Source organism: Scyliorhinus canicula, chromosome 24 (assembly GCF_902713615.1).
Source record: "Scyliorhinus canicula chromosome 24, sScyCan1.1, whole genome shotgun sequence".
NCBI classification, from domain to species: domain Eukaryota; kingdom Metazoa; phylum Chordata; class Chondrichthyes; order Carcharhiniformes; family Scyliorhinidae; genus Scyliorhinus; species Scyliorhinus canicula.
This window is the reverse complement of record NC_052169.1, coordinates 746,389-758,797: the sequence shown is the minus strand read 5'-3', so window position 1 is coordinate 758,797 and position 12,409 is coordinate 746,389. Positions and strand designations below refer to the sequence as shown.

Below are 12,409 nucleotides of genomic sequence, written 5' to 3'. Positions count from 1 at the left end.
CGCCCACCTGACCCTCCCCGCCCGGCCCGAGCCCTCCCTCCCCCGCCCCCCCCCCCCGGCCCCCTCCCCGCCGCCCGGACCCTCCCCGCCGCCCGGACCCCCTCCCCGCCGCCCGGCCCCTCCCCGCCGCCCGGACCCTCCCTGCCGCCCGGCCCCCCTCCCCGCCGCCCGGACCCTCCCCGCCGCCCGGACCCCCTCCCCGCCGCCCGGCCCCCCTCCCCGCCCCGCCCTGACCCCTCCCCGCCGCCCGGACCCCCTCCCCGCCGCCCTGACCCCTCCCCGCCGCCCTGACCCCTCCCCGCCGCCCGGCCCCCTCCCCGCCGCCCGGCCCCCCTCCCCGCCGCCCGGCTCCCTCCCCGCCGCCCGGATCCCTCTCCCCGCCGCCCGGCCCCTCCCCGCCGCCCCGACCCCTCCCCGCCACCCGGCCCCTCCCCGCCCCTCCCCGCCGCCCCGGCCCCTCCCCGCTGCCCCGACCCCCTCCCCGCCGCCCCGGCCCCTCCCCGCCGCCCCGCCCCCTCCCCGCTGCCCCGACCCCCTCCCCGCCGCCCCGGCCCCTCCCCGGCCCCTCCCCTCCCTGGGGCAGAGTCCCCGCCACCCGGCCTCTCGCTGCTGCCTCCTACTGGGCAGTGTCGGCTCTGCTCTAACAGCAGATGGTACAAAGATAAAATGTCGCCTTTTGAAAGACCTGTTGAGGATGGTGAGGCCGGGACTGGACGGTTTCTGTTTACTGCTGAAGATCGATTGCTGTTTGGCCAAACGTAGCAGGGACTTCAGAATCTCTGCCCTCTGACCCTGGGTTCGCAGGTGGAAGCTTTTAGCCAATAGTTTGAGCTCAGGAGCTGACAACAGGTCCAGGGCCTCGGAGACATCGCAGAGCTCCGACCCTGAGAGAGTAAAAAGAACTTTGTCAGTGTTTAAATGCTGTGGCAGGGTGGGGGTTGGGAGTGTCTGGGTAACGAGTGGGTCTTGGAGGGGATTCGCAGTTCATTTCTCCTGTCGCTCCATACGATCCTGAGTATGTCTCAGGCAGTGACATCACGTACTCCAGGTACATCCAGCTCAGCATCCGGAGAAGGGGGCAGCACGGTGGCACAGTGGTTAGCACTGCTGCCTCAGGGTGCCGAGGACCCAGGTTCGATCCCGGCCCCAGGTCACTGTCCGTGTGCAGTTTGCACATTCTCCCAGTGTCATAGAACATACAGTGCAGAAGGAGGCCATTCGGCCCTTCGGGTCTGCACCGACCCCCTTAAGCCCTCACTTCCACCCTATCCCCGTAACCCAATAACCCCATCTAACCCTAATGTACAAAATTTAATAAAAACATTTTCACAATTGTTTCCAACCCAAGTTTCTCACTCTCAAATTGAATGCTAAATTATACCATGTTATGGTCACTGTTTCCTCGGGGAACGTTTACTCAGATTGTTTATTATATTACCAAATCCAAAATAGCCCGATCCCTGGTTGGATCCACAACATATTGTTCCAGGGAACTGTCCTGAAAACACTCTACGAAACATTCCTCGTCGCTACTTCTGATTTTCCCAATCTACATGAAGATTAAAGTCAACCATGATTAAAGTGTTTTACAGGCCTTTATTATCTATCTCCTGATTTATTCTCCATCCTACAGTGCAGCTACTTGTTTAGGGCCATAGACTACTCCCACTGGTGTCGTCTTCCCCTTGTTAATTCTGACCAACACCCATATGAATTCTACATATTCTGATCCAAGATCATATCTTGCTATTGTACTTATTCCTTCTCGTGCTAACAAAGATACCCCACCACCCTTTCCTTCTTGCCTTTCTTTACGAAAAGTCACAAACCCCTGAATATTTAGTTCCCAGTTTTGATCTCCCTGTAATCATGTTTATGTAACAGCTATAAGATCACCCATTAACCTTGAATTGTGCCATTAATTTTGTGCTGAATACTACATGCATTTAAGAACCATTAATTTTGCCTTGTTACCATTTTTGACCCTATTTGCTGCTGTTTTAATGTTTGTACACTGACCCTTCCTGCGCACTCCGACCCTTCCTGCCGCACTCCGACCCTTCCTGCCGCGCTCTGACCCTTCCTGCCGCGCTCCGACCCTTCCTGCCGCGCTCCGACCCTTCCTGCCGCGCTCTGACCCTTCCTGCCGCGCTCCGACCCTTCCTGCCGCACTCCGACCCTTCCTGCCGCGCTCCGACCCTTCCTGCCGCGCTCCGACCCTTCCTGCCGCACCCGACCCTTCCTGCCGCGCTCCGACCCTTCCTGCCGCGCTCCGACCCTTCCTGCCGCGCTCCGACCCTTCCTGCCGCGCTCCGACCCTTCCTGCCGCGCTCTGACCCTTCCTGCCGCTCTCTGACCCTTCCTGCCGCGCTCTGACCCTTCCTGCCGCGCTCTGACCCTTCCTGCCGCGCTCTGACCCTTCCTGCCGCGCTCTGACCCTTCCTGCCGCGCTCCGACCCTTCCTGCCGCGCTCCGACCCTTCCTGCCGCGCTCCGACCCTTCCTGCCGCGCTCCGACCCTTCCTGCCGCGCTCCGACCCTTCCTGCCGCGCTCCGACCCTTCCTGCCGCGCTCCGACCCTTCCTGCCGCGCTCCGACCCTTCCTGCCGCGCTCTGACCCTTCCTGCCGCGCTCCGACCCTTCCTGCCGCTCTCTGACCCTTCCTGCCGCTCTCTGACCCTTCCTGCCGCTCTCTGACCCTTCCTGCCGCGCTCTGACCCTTCCTGCCGCGCTCCGACCCTTCCTGCCGCGCTCCGACCCTTCCTGCCGCGCTCCGACCCTTCCTGCCGCGCTCCGACCCTTCCTGCCGCGCTCCGACCCTTCCTGCCGCGCTCTGACCCTTCCTGCCGCGCTCTGACCCTTCCTGCCGCGCTCTGACCCTTCCTGCCGCTCTCTGACCCTTCCTGCCGCGCTCTGACCCTTCCTGCCGCGCTCTGACCCTTCCTGCCGCGCTCGGACCCTTCCTGCCGCGCTCCGACCCTTCCTGCCGCGCTCCGACCCTTCCTGCCGCGCTCCGACCCTTCCTGCCGCTCTCTGACCCTTCCTGCCGCGCTCTGACCCTTCCTGCCGCGCTCTGACCCTTCCTGCCGCTCTCTGACCCTTCCTGCCGCTCTCTGACCCTTCCTGCCGCGCTCTGACCCTTCCTGCCGCGCTCCGACCCTTCCTGCCGCGCTCTGACCCTTCCTGCCGCGCTCTGACCCTTCCTGCCGCGCTCTGACCCTTCCTGCCGCGCTCCGACCCTTCCTGCCGCGCTCCGACCCTTCCTGCCGCGCTCCGACCCTTCCTGCCGCGCTCCGACCCTTCCTGCCGCGCTCCGACCCTTCCTGCCGCTCTCTGACCCTTCCTGCCGCGCTCTGACCCTTCCTGCCGCGCTCCGACCCTTCCTGCCGCGCTCCGACCCTTCCTGCCGCGCTCTGACCCTTCCTGCCGCGCTCCGACCCTTCCTGCCGCGCTCCGACCCTTCCTGCCGCGCTCCGACCCTTCCTGCCGCGCTCTGACCCTTCCTGCCGCGCTCTGACCCTTCCTGCCGCGCTCCGACCCTTCCTGCCGCGCTCTGACCCTTCCTGCCGCACTCCGACCCTTCCTGCCGCGCTCTGACCCTTCCTGCCGCGCTCCGACCCTTCCTGCCGCACTCCGACCCTTCCTGCCGCACTCTGACCCTTCCTGCCGCACTCCGACCCTTCCTGCCGCGCTCCGACCCTTCCTGCCGCGCTGTGACCTTTCCTGCCGCGCTCTGACCCTTCCTGCCGCGCTGTGACCTTTCCTGCCGCGCTCTGACCCTTCCTGCCGCGCTCTGACCCTTCCTGCCGCGCTCTGACCCTTCCTGCCGCGCTCTGACCCTTCCTGCCGCGCTCCGACCCTTCCTGCCGCGCTCTGACCCTTCCTGCCGCGCTCTGACCCTTCCTGCCGCGCTCTGACCCTTCCTGCCGCGCTCCGACCCTTCCTGCCGCGCTCCGACCCTTCCTGCCGCGCTCCGACCCTTCCTGCCGCGCTCCGACCCTTCCTGCCGCGCTGTGACCTTTCCTGCCGCGCTCTGACCCTTCCTGCCGCGCTCCGACCCTTCCTGCCGCTCTCTGACCCTTCCTGCCGCGCTCCGACCCTTCCTGCCGCTCTCTGACCCTTCCTGCCGCGCTCTGACCCTTCCTGCCGCGCTCCGACCCTTCCTGCCGCGCTCCGACCCTTCCTGCCGCGCTCCGACCCTTCCTGCCGCGCTCTGACCCTTCCTGCCGCGCTCCGACCCTTCCTGCCGCTCTCTGACCCTTCCTGCCGCGCTCTGACCCTTCCTGCCGCGCTCTGACCCTTCCTGCCGCGCTCTGACCCTTCCTTATAGAATAGAACAGTACAGCACAGAACAGGCCCTTCGGCCCTCGATGTTGTGCCGAGCCATGATCACCCTACTCAAACCCACGTATCCACCCTATACCCGTAACCCAACAACACCCCCCTCCCTTAACCTTACTTTTTAGGACACTACGGGCAATTTAGCATGGCCAATCCACTTAACCCGCACATCTTTGGACTGTGGGAGGAAACCGGAGCACCCGGAGGAAACCCACGCACACACGGGGAGGACGTGCAGACTCCGCACAGACAGTGACCCAGCCGGGAATCGAACCTGGGGCCCTGGAGCTGTGAAGCATTTATGCTAACCACCATGCTACCGTGCGGCCCTGTCGCGCTCTGACCCTTCCTGTCGCGCTCTGACCCTTCCTGTCGCGCTCTGACCCTTCCTGTCGCACTATGACCCTTCCTGTCGCGCTCTGACCCTTCCTGTCGCGCTCTGACCCTTCCTGTCGCGCTATGACCCTTCCTGTCGCGCTATGACCCTTCCTGTCGCGCTATGACCCTTCCTGTCGCGCTATGACCCTTCCTGTCGCGCTATGACCCTTCCTGTCGCGCTATGACCCTTCCTGTCGCGCTATGACCCTTCCTGCCGCACTCCGACCCTTCCTGCCGCACTCCGACCCTTCCTGCCGCACTCCGACCCTTCCTGCCGCACTCCGACCCTTCCTGCCGCACTCCGACCCTTCCTGCCGCACTCCGACCCTTCCTGCCGCACTCCGACCCTTCCTGCCGCACTCCGACCCTTCCTGCCGCACTCCGACCCTTCCTGCCGCACTCCGACCCTTCCTGCCGCACTCCGACCCTTCCTGCCGCACTCCGACCCTTCCTGCCGCACTCTGACCCTTCCTGCCGCACTCTGGGTATCATTACCTAAATAGCTGATCTGTCACATTTGCTGCCACATCCTTTTGCTTTGTAAGCCTACATATCCGCTCTACAGCACATGGTGGTATAATGGTTAGCACTGTTGCTTCACAGCACCGAGGACCCATGTTTGATTCCCGGCTTGGGTCGCTGTTTGTGCGGAGTCTGCACGTTCTTCCCGTGTCTGCGTGGGTTTCTTCCGGGTGATCCGGTTTCCTCCCATAAGTCCCGAAAGACGTGCTTATTAGATGAATTGGACATTCTGAATGCTCCCTCAGTGTACCCGAACAGGCGCCGGAGTGTGGCGACTAGGGGCTTTTCACAGTAACTTCATTGCAGTGTTAATGTAAGCCTACTTGTGACACTAATAAAGATTATTATTATTACCTGTCTGTAACAAGCCTGCCAGCCGCAGCTCCTCGATGGTGGGGGTTAGATCCTCACCAATCTCTGCATAGCTCAGTTTTATCACTTTTAGCCATTTCAGCTTCCGTTGAAAGAGTCGCACATAGAGCATCTGCCCGGCAGCTGTGAATAAGATGGAACACCCGTAAGTACAGGAAGAGTATCAGACCCAAACAGCAGGATAAATTGTAAAAATATAGGTGGGGGCCGTCATTTCCTCCAGACTAGACGATTCCAACACCCCTGGCTGTTCTCCCTCTGCAAACTTCAAATCAGCCAAAACTCTGCTGCCCATGTTTTAACTTGCAGCAGATCCTGATTGTCTCTCACCCCTGTGCTCACTGACCCACAAGCCCAGTCAAACAAAGTCTTGGATTTTAAAATTCTCATCCGTGTTTACAAATCGCTGTGTTACTCTCTACCTTTGTAACTCTTCCAGTCCCACAGCTCGAGGGGGGGGTTCTACTTCTCTTTATTCCGCGCCTCTTTTCCAATCACAATGGTTCCACCATCGGCAGCCGAGCCTTTAATTACCTGGATCCCAAGCTCTGGAATTCCCTCTCTGCTTTTCCCCAGCTCTCTACCTCACTTTCCTACTTTAAGAAGCTGCTTAAAACCTACCCCTTTGGCCAAGCTTTTGGTCATCTGAGCTAATACTTCATCACGTGGCTCAGTGTCATAGAAAATAGGAGCAGGAGGAGATCATTCAGCCCTTCAAGCCCGCTCCATCATTCATTATGATCATGGCTGATCATCCAACGGAATAGCCTGATCCTGCTTTCCCCCCATACCCTTCACCCTAAGTGCTATATCTAACCGCTTCTTGATAAATATACTACTTCCTGTGGTAACGAATTCCACAGGCTCACCACTCTCAGGGCGAAGAAATTTCTTCTCATCGCTCTGCTAAACATATCCTCAGACCCCTGGTTCTGGACACACCCACCATCGGGAGAATGGGGCAGCACGGTAGCACAAGTGGATGGCACTCTGGCTTCACAGTGCCAGGGTCCCAGGTTTGATTCCCCGCTGGGTCACTGTCTGTGCGGAGTCTGCAGGTTCTCCCTGCGTCTGCGTGGGTTTCCTCCCACAGTCCACAGACGTGCAGGTTAGGTGGATTGGCCATGATAAATTGCCCTTAGTGTCCAAAAAGGTTAGGAGGGTTATTGGGTTACAGGGATAGGGTGGAAGTGAGGACTTAATGTGGGTCGGTGCAGACTCAATGGGCCGAATGGCCTCCTTCTGCACTGTATGTTCTATGTCTAACATCGTTCTTGCATCTACCCTTTCCAGTCCTGTTAGAATTTTATAAGTTTCTAGAAGTTTCCCCCCCCCCCCCTCATTCTTCTGAACTCCAGCGAATACAAACCTTAGCTGCAGTTCCTCTTGGGCAGGAACATCCTTCCTCAGATAAGGATACTGTTTTAGAATGAAGCGCCTTTGGGTGTTTTATTACATTTAAAGGTTCTGGAGAAGTTGTTGGCAAGTACACAGTGAACCTTTATAAAATACTGCTTAGATCTCAGCAGCATTGACCAGTCCAATTCCGAACACTATAGAATGCCATCGCCTTGAAGAGGGTGCAGCGGGAATTTACTGCAATGACAGCAGGGATGAGGGACATCAATAATGTGGAGCTACAAGAGAAACGAGGGAGGTTATCTTTAGAGTAGAGAAGGTTAAAGGAAGGTTTAATAGGTACGTTCAAATTGTGAAGGATTTTTAGAGCAAATAAGGAGCTTTGCAGTGTGGGTAGGTCAGTGATCGGAGACAAATGAAAAAGGAAGCATTTGTCAAGGCTAGGAAGCTGGGAACTCACAAAGCAAGTGTGGAATGCAAGGAAAGTAGAAACTTAAGCAAGGAGTCAGAAGTGGTAAAAGGGGAAACAAAAAGTAATCGGCCATCAGGATTAAGGAAAATCCCAAGGTTTTTTATATGAATATAAAGAGCACGAGGGTAGTCAGGGAGAGGGTTGGCCCACTCAAAGACAGGGGAAGGAATCTATGAGTGGAGCCAGAGAAAATGGGCGAGGTATTAAATGAGTACTTTGCATCAATATTCAGGGGCTGGTTTAGCACAGTGGGCTAAACAGCTGGTTTGTAATGCAGAACAATGGTAGCAACGCGGGTTCAATTACCGTACCAGCCTCTCCGAACAGGTGCCGGAATGTGGCGACTAGGGGCTTTTCACAGTAACTTCATTTGAAGCCTACTTGTGACAATGACTGATTATTATTATTATTATTCACCAAAGAGGACTTGGTTGATGGCGAGTCTGGGGAAGGGTATGTAGATAGTTTGGGTCATGTTGAAATCAAAAAGCAGGAGGTATTGGAGGTCTTGGAAAACATTAAGGTCTGATTTAATATACCCCAGATAACTGAGAGAGGCAAGGGAGAAAATTGCTGGGGCCTTGAGAGATATCTTTGTATCCTCACTGGCTACCGGGGAGGTCTAAAAGGATTCAAGAATAGCTAATATTGTTCTTTTGTTGAAGAAGGGTAGCAAGAATAATCCAGGAAATTACAGGTCAGTGAGCCATACGTCAATGTTAAGGAAATTATTGGAGAGGATTCTTCGAAACAGGATTTACTCCCACAAGTGGACGTAGCGAGAGATAACATGGTTTTGTGAAGGGGATGTCATGTCTCACTAACTCGAGGAAGTGACGAAGATGATTGATGAGGGTAGGGCATTAGATGTTGTCCACATGGATTTCAGTAAGGCATTTGACAAGGTCCCTCATGGCAGGCTGGCACAGGAGGTCAAGTCATACAGGATCAGAGGTGAGCTGGCAAGATGGATACAGAACCGGCTCGATCACATAAGAGAGGGTAGCAATGGAAGAGTGTTTTTTGAATGGAAGGCAGTGGTTAGTGGTGTTCCGCAGGGATCAGTGCTGGGGCCTTTGCTGTTTGTAGTATATAGAAATGGTTTTGAGGAAAATGTAACTGGTCTGATTAGTATGTTTGCAGATGACACAAAGGTTAGTGGAATTGCGCATAGTGATGAAGACCGTCCAAAGGATACAGCACGATATCGATTGGTTGGAGATTTGGGCGGAGAGATGGCAGATGGAGTTTAATCCTGAAAAATTAGGTAATGCATTTTGGAAGGTCTAATATAGATGGGAAATTTACAGTAAATGGCAGAACTCTTAAGAGTATTGATAAGCTCGGGATGCATGTGGCGCAGTGGTCAGCACTAGGACTGTGGCGCTGAGGACCCAGGTTCGATCCCGGCTCTGGGTCACTGTCCGTGTGGAGTTTGCACATTCTCCCCGTGTCTGGTGGGTTTCATCCCCACAACCCAAAGATGTGCCGGGTAGGTTGATTTGCCACGCTAAATTGCCCCTAAAATAGGACTGAGAGTTAAATGGCTGCTCTCCACAGGCGCTGCCAGACTGGAGTTTTTCTGCCCTTCAGGCGGTGCTGGTGTTGAGGGAGGTGCAGGTGGATCCTGCAGCTATTTCACCAACTCAACAGCAGCAACCTCGGGCTGAGCGAGGACGGGAAGTTCCTGCAGCGCCAGCCGGACATTCAACCAGAGGGAACAGACCTGGTTCTCGCTCAATGTCCTTTGTCGGGGGACTCCTGCCCTGTGGCACTGAGGCCAAGTGCAGCAGGAGATCCCGACACTCACTCAGGCCATTCACCTGAGAGATTCTGGAACATTCCCAACCAGAGCGCGTCTCCTTCATCAAAAAGTTCTTTATCTTCACTCCGGAGAACCGCCTGCAGCGCAATCAGGAAATTCCTCAGATAATAAGGCAGCGGGAAACCGTCCGTCCGGCCCAGCCCCAAGGGACCCTCACCCTGGCCCAGCCCTAAGAGACCCTCGCCCTGGCCCGGACCCCCGGGACCCTCACCCCGGCCGGGACCCTCACCCCGGCCCAGCCCCCCGGGACCCTCACCCCGGCCCGGACCCCCGGGACCCTCAGTCTGGCCGGGACCCTCACCCCGGCTCAGCCCCCCGGGACCCTCACCCCGGCCCAGCCCCCCGGGACCTTCACCCCGGCCCAGCCCCCCGGGACCCTCACCCTGGCCGGGACCCTCACCCCGGCCCGGACCCCCGGGACCCTCAATCTGGCTCAGCCCCCCAGGCCGGCCGGGACCCTCACCCCGGCCCGGACCCCCGGGACCCTCAATCTGGCTCAGCCCCCCAGGCCGGCCGGGATCCTCACCCCGGCTCAGCCCCCCGGGACCCTGACCCCGGCCCCCGGGACCCTGACCCCGGCCCCCGGGACCCTCACCCCGGCCCAGCCCCCCGGGACCCTCACCCCGGCCCGGACCCCCGGGACCCTCACCCTGACCCCGGCCCCCGGGACCCTGACCCCGGCCCAGCCCCCCGGGACCCTGACCCCGGCCCGGAACGTCTCCCTCCCCCCGGTGTCTCTTTGCGAGTTGGAGCCGCCGCCTCCGGCTGCCCTCCGGCTTCCCCTCAGCCCCGAAGCCGCTGTGTCCTCCGGGGGGCCCTGCCGCTCCCTCCCCCTCGCCCCGGGCTGGGGTCTCGAGCCCGCCCCGGGCTGCAGCGCTTTCCCGCCGGGCCCGGAGCGAGAGGCCGGAACGGAGCCGCTTCCCACCCAACATCCCGGACCCGCCAATCACAGCCCGCGCCCGGATCCACCAATCACAGCCCGCGCCCGGCACCGCCAATCACAGCCTGCGCCCGGCACCGCCAATCACAGCCCGCGCCCGGATCCACCAATCACAGCCCGCGTCCGGCACCGCCAATCACAGCCCGCGCCCGGATCCACCAATCACAGCCCGCGCCCGGACCCACCAATCACAGCCCACGCCCGGACCCGCCAATCACAGCCCGCGCCCGGATCCACCAATCACAGCCCGCGTCCGGCACCGCCAATCACAGCCCGCGCCCGGATCCACCAATCACAACCCACGCCCGGCACCACCAATCACTACCCGCGCCCGGACCCACCAATCACAGCCCACGCCCGGACCCGCCAATCACAGCCCACGCCCGGCACCACCAATCACAGCCCGCGCCCAGCACCACCAAACACTACCCGCGCCCGGACCCGCCAATCACAGCCCGCGCCCGGATCCACCAATCACAACCCACGCCCGGATCCACCAATCACAATCTCCGCCCAGATCCACCAATCACAGCCCACGCCCGGCACCGCCAATCACAGCCCGCGCACGGCTCCACCAATCACAGCCTGCACCTAGCCCCACCAATCACAGCCCGCGCCTGGCACCACCAATCACAGCCCACGCCCGGCACCGCCAATCACAGCCCGCGCACAGCTCCACCAATCACAGCCTGCACCTAGCCCCACCAATCACAGCCCGCGCCCGGATCCGCCAATCACAGCCCACACCTAGCCCCACCAATCACAGCCCGCACACGGCTCCGCCAATCACAGCCTGCGCCTAGGCTGATGTTTTCAGAGGGTTCGTGCAGACCCAATGGGGCTGAATGGCCTCCTACAGTGTGAGGGATTTACAGCCCGTCACAACGCTGGCCCCAGAGATCTCATCAAGGGAGTAATTTATAAATATGAAGATATCCAGGGCAAGGAGACATTATGTCTTTTACTCAATTCCAGATATTTATCCACACTGCTGGACGTTTGTATTTGAACTGAATGATCCAATCAATCAGGCTCCCAGCCAATTCACTTACACGCATCAGAGCTTCAAGTTTTTAGGTGTACAGATATCCAACAACCTGTACTGGTCCCCCCCATGCCTACACTATAGTTAAGAAAGCCCACCAAGGACTCAACTTTTTCAGACTAAGGAAATTTGGCATGTCAGCTACGACTCTCACCAACTTCTACAGGTACACCATTGAAAACATTCTTTCTGGTTGCATCACAGCTTGGTATAGAGACTGCTCTGCCCAAGACCGCAGGAAACTACAAAAGATTGTGAATGTAGTCCAATCCATCACGCAAACCAGCCTCCCATCCATTGATTCTGTCTATAATTCCCGCTGCTTTGGAAAGGCAGCCAGCATAATCACACACCCCGGATATACTCTCTTCCACCTTCTTCCGTCAGGAAAAAGATATCGAAGTTAGAGGTCACGTACCAAACGACTCAAGAACAGCTTCTTCCCTACTACCATCAGACCTTTGAATGGACCTACCTCATATTAAGTTGACTGTATACTAATACATGTGGCAATAATAAATCAAATATCTAAGATTTTGCTCACTTACCACTTTGAATCTTGTGTATAACAAGTAAGATAAACCCAACAAACTATCAACATCCATTGACTAAACCTGAACTGGACTCACCATGTAAATACTGCAGCTACAAGAGCAGGTGAGACGCTGGGAATTCTGCAGTAAGTAACTCACCTCCTGACTCCCCAAAGTTTATCCACCATCTATCCACATGGCAAAGTCAGGAGTGTGAAGGAATTCTCTCAATTTGCCAATCAAGAAGCTCAATACCATCCAGGACAAAGCAGCCCCTTTAGTTGCACTCCATCAACATTCAGTCCCACCTCTGCTGGCAGACAGCAGCAGCTGTGTGTATTATCTACAAGTTATACTGCATGAACTCACCAAAGTTCCTTGCACAGCACCTTCCAAACCAATAACTGTTATCATCTAGGAGGACCTGGCAGCAGACACATGGGAACATCACAACCTGTAGGTTTTCCTCCAAGCCCCTCACTATCCCCACTTGGAACTATAATCGTTGCTTCACTGTCACTGGGTCATACCCCTAAAAGTATTTCCTGAACAGCACTGTGGGTTACCTCCACTATGGGTAATTAGGGATGGACAATAAATGCTAGCCTAGACAGCAACACCCG

The 12,409-nt window shown here is 57.9% G+C and overlaps 1 protein-coding gene across 1 annotated transcript in view; it reads right to left on the bottom strand.

Annotated features, from left to right (window-relative positions):
* The window catches only part of fan1 (FANCD2 and FANCI associated nuclease 1), a 24,609-nt gene extending 12,409 nt beyond the window's left edge, over positions 1–12,200 (bottom strand). Inside the window, exons 1-4 of the mRNA XM_038784049.1 lie at positions 12,156–12,200; positions 9,267–9,552; positions 5,595–5,735; positions 686–884 (exon numbers count right to left, since the gene is read on the bottom strand). Coding sequence (XP_038639977.1) covers positions 686–884; positions 5,595–5,735; positions 9,267–9,552; positions 12,156–12,200 — 671 coding nt within the window. The remainder of the gene's footprint in view (positions 1–685; positions 885–5,594; positions 5,736–9,266; positions 9,553–12,155) is intronic.
* Positions 12,201–12,409: the final 209 nt, after the last annotated feature.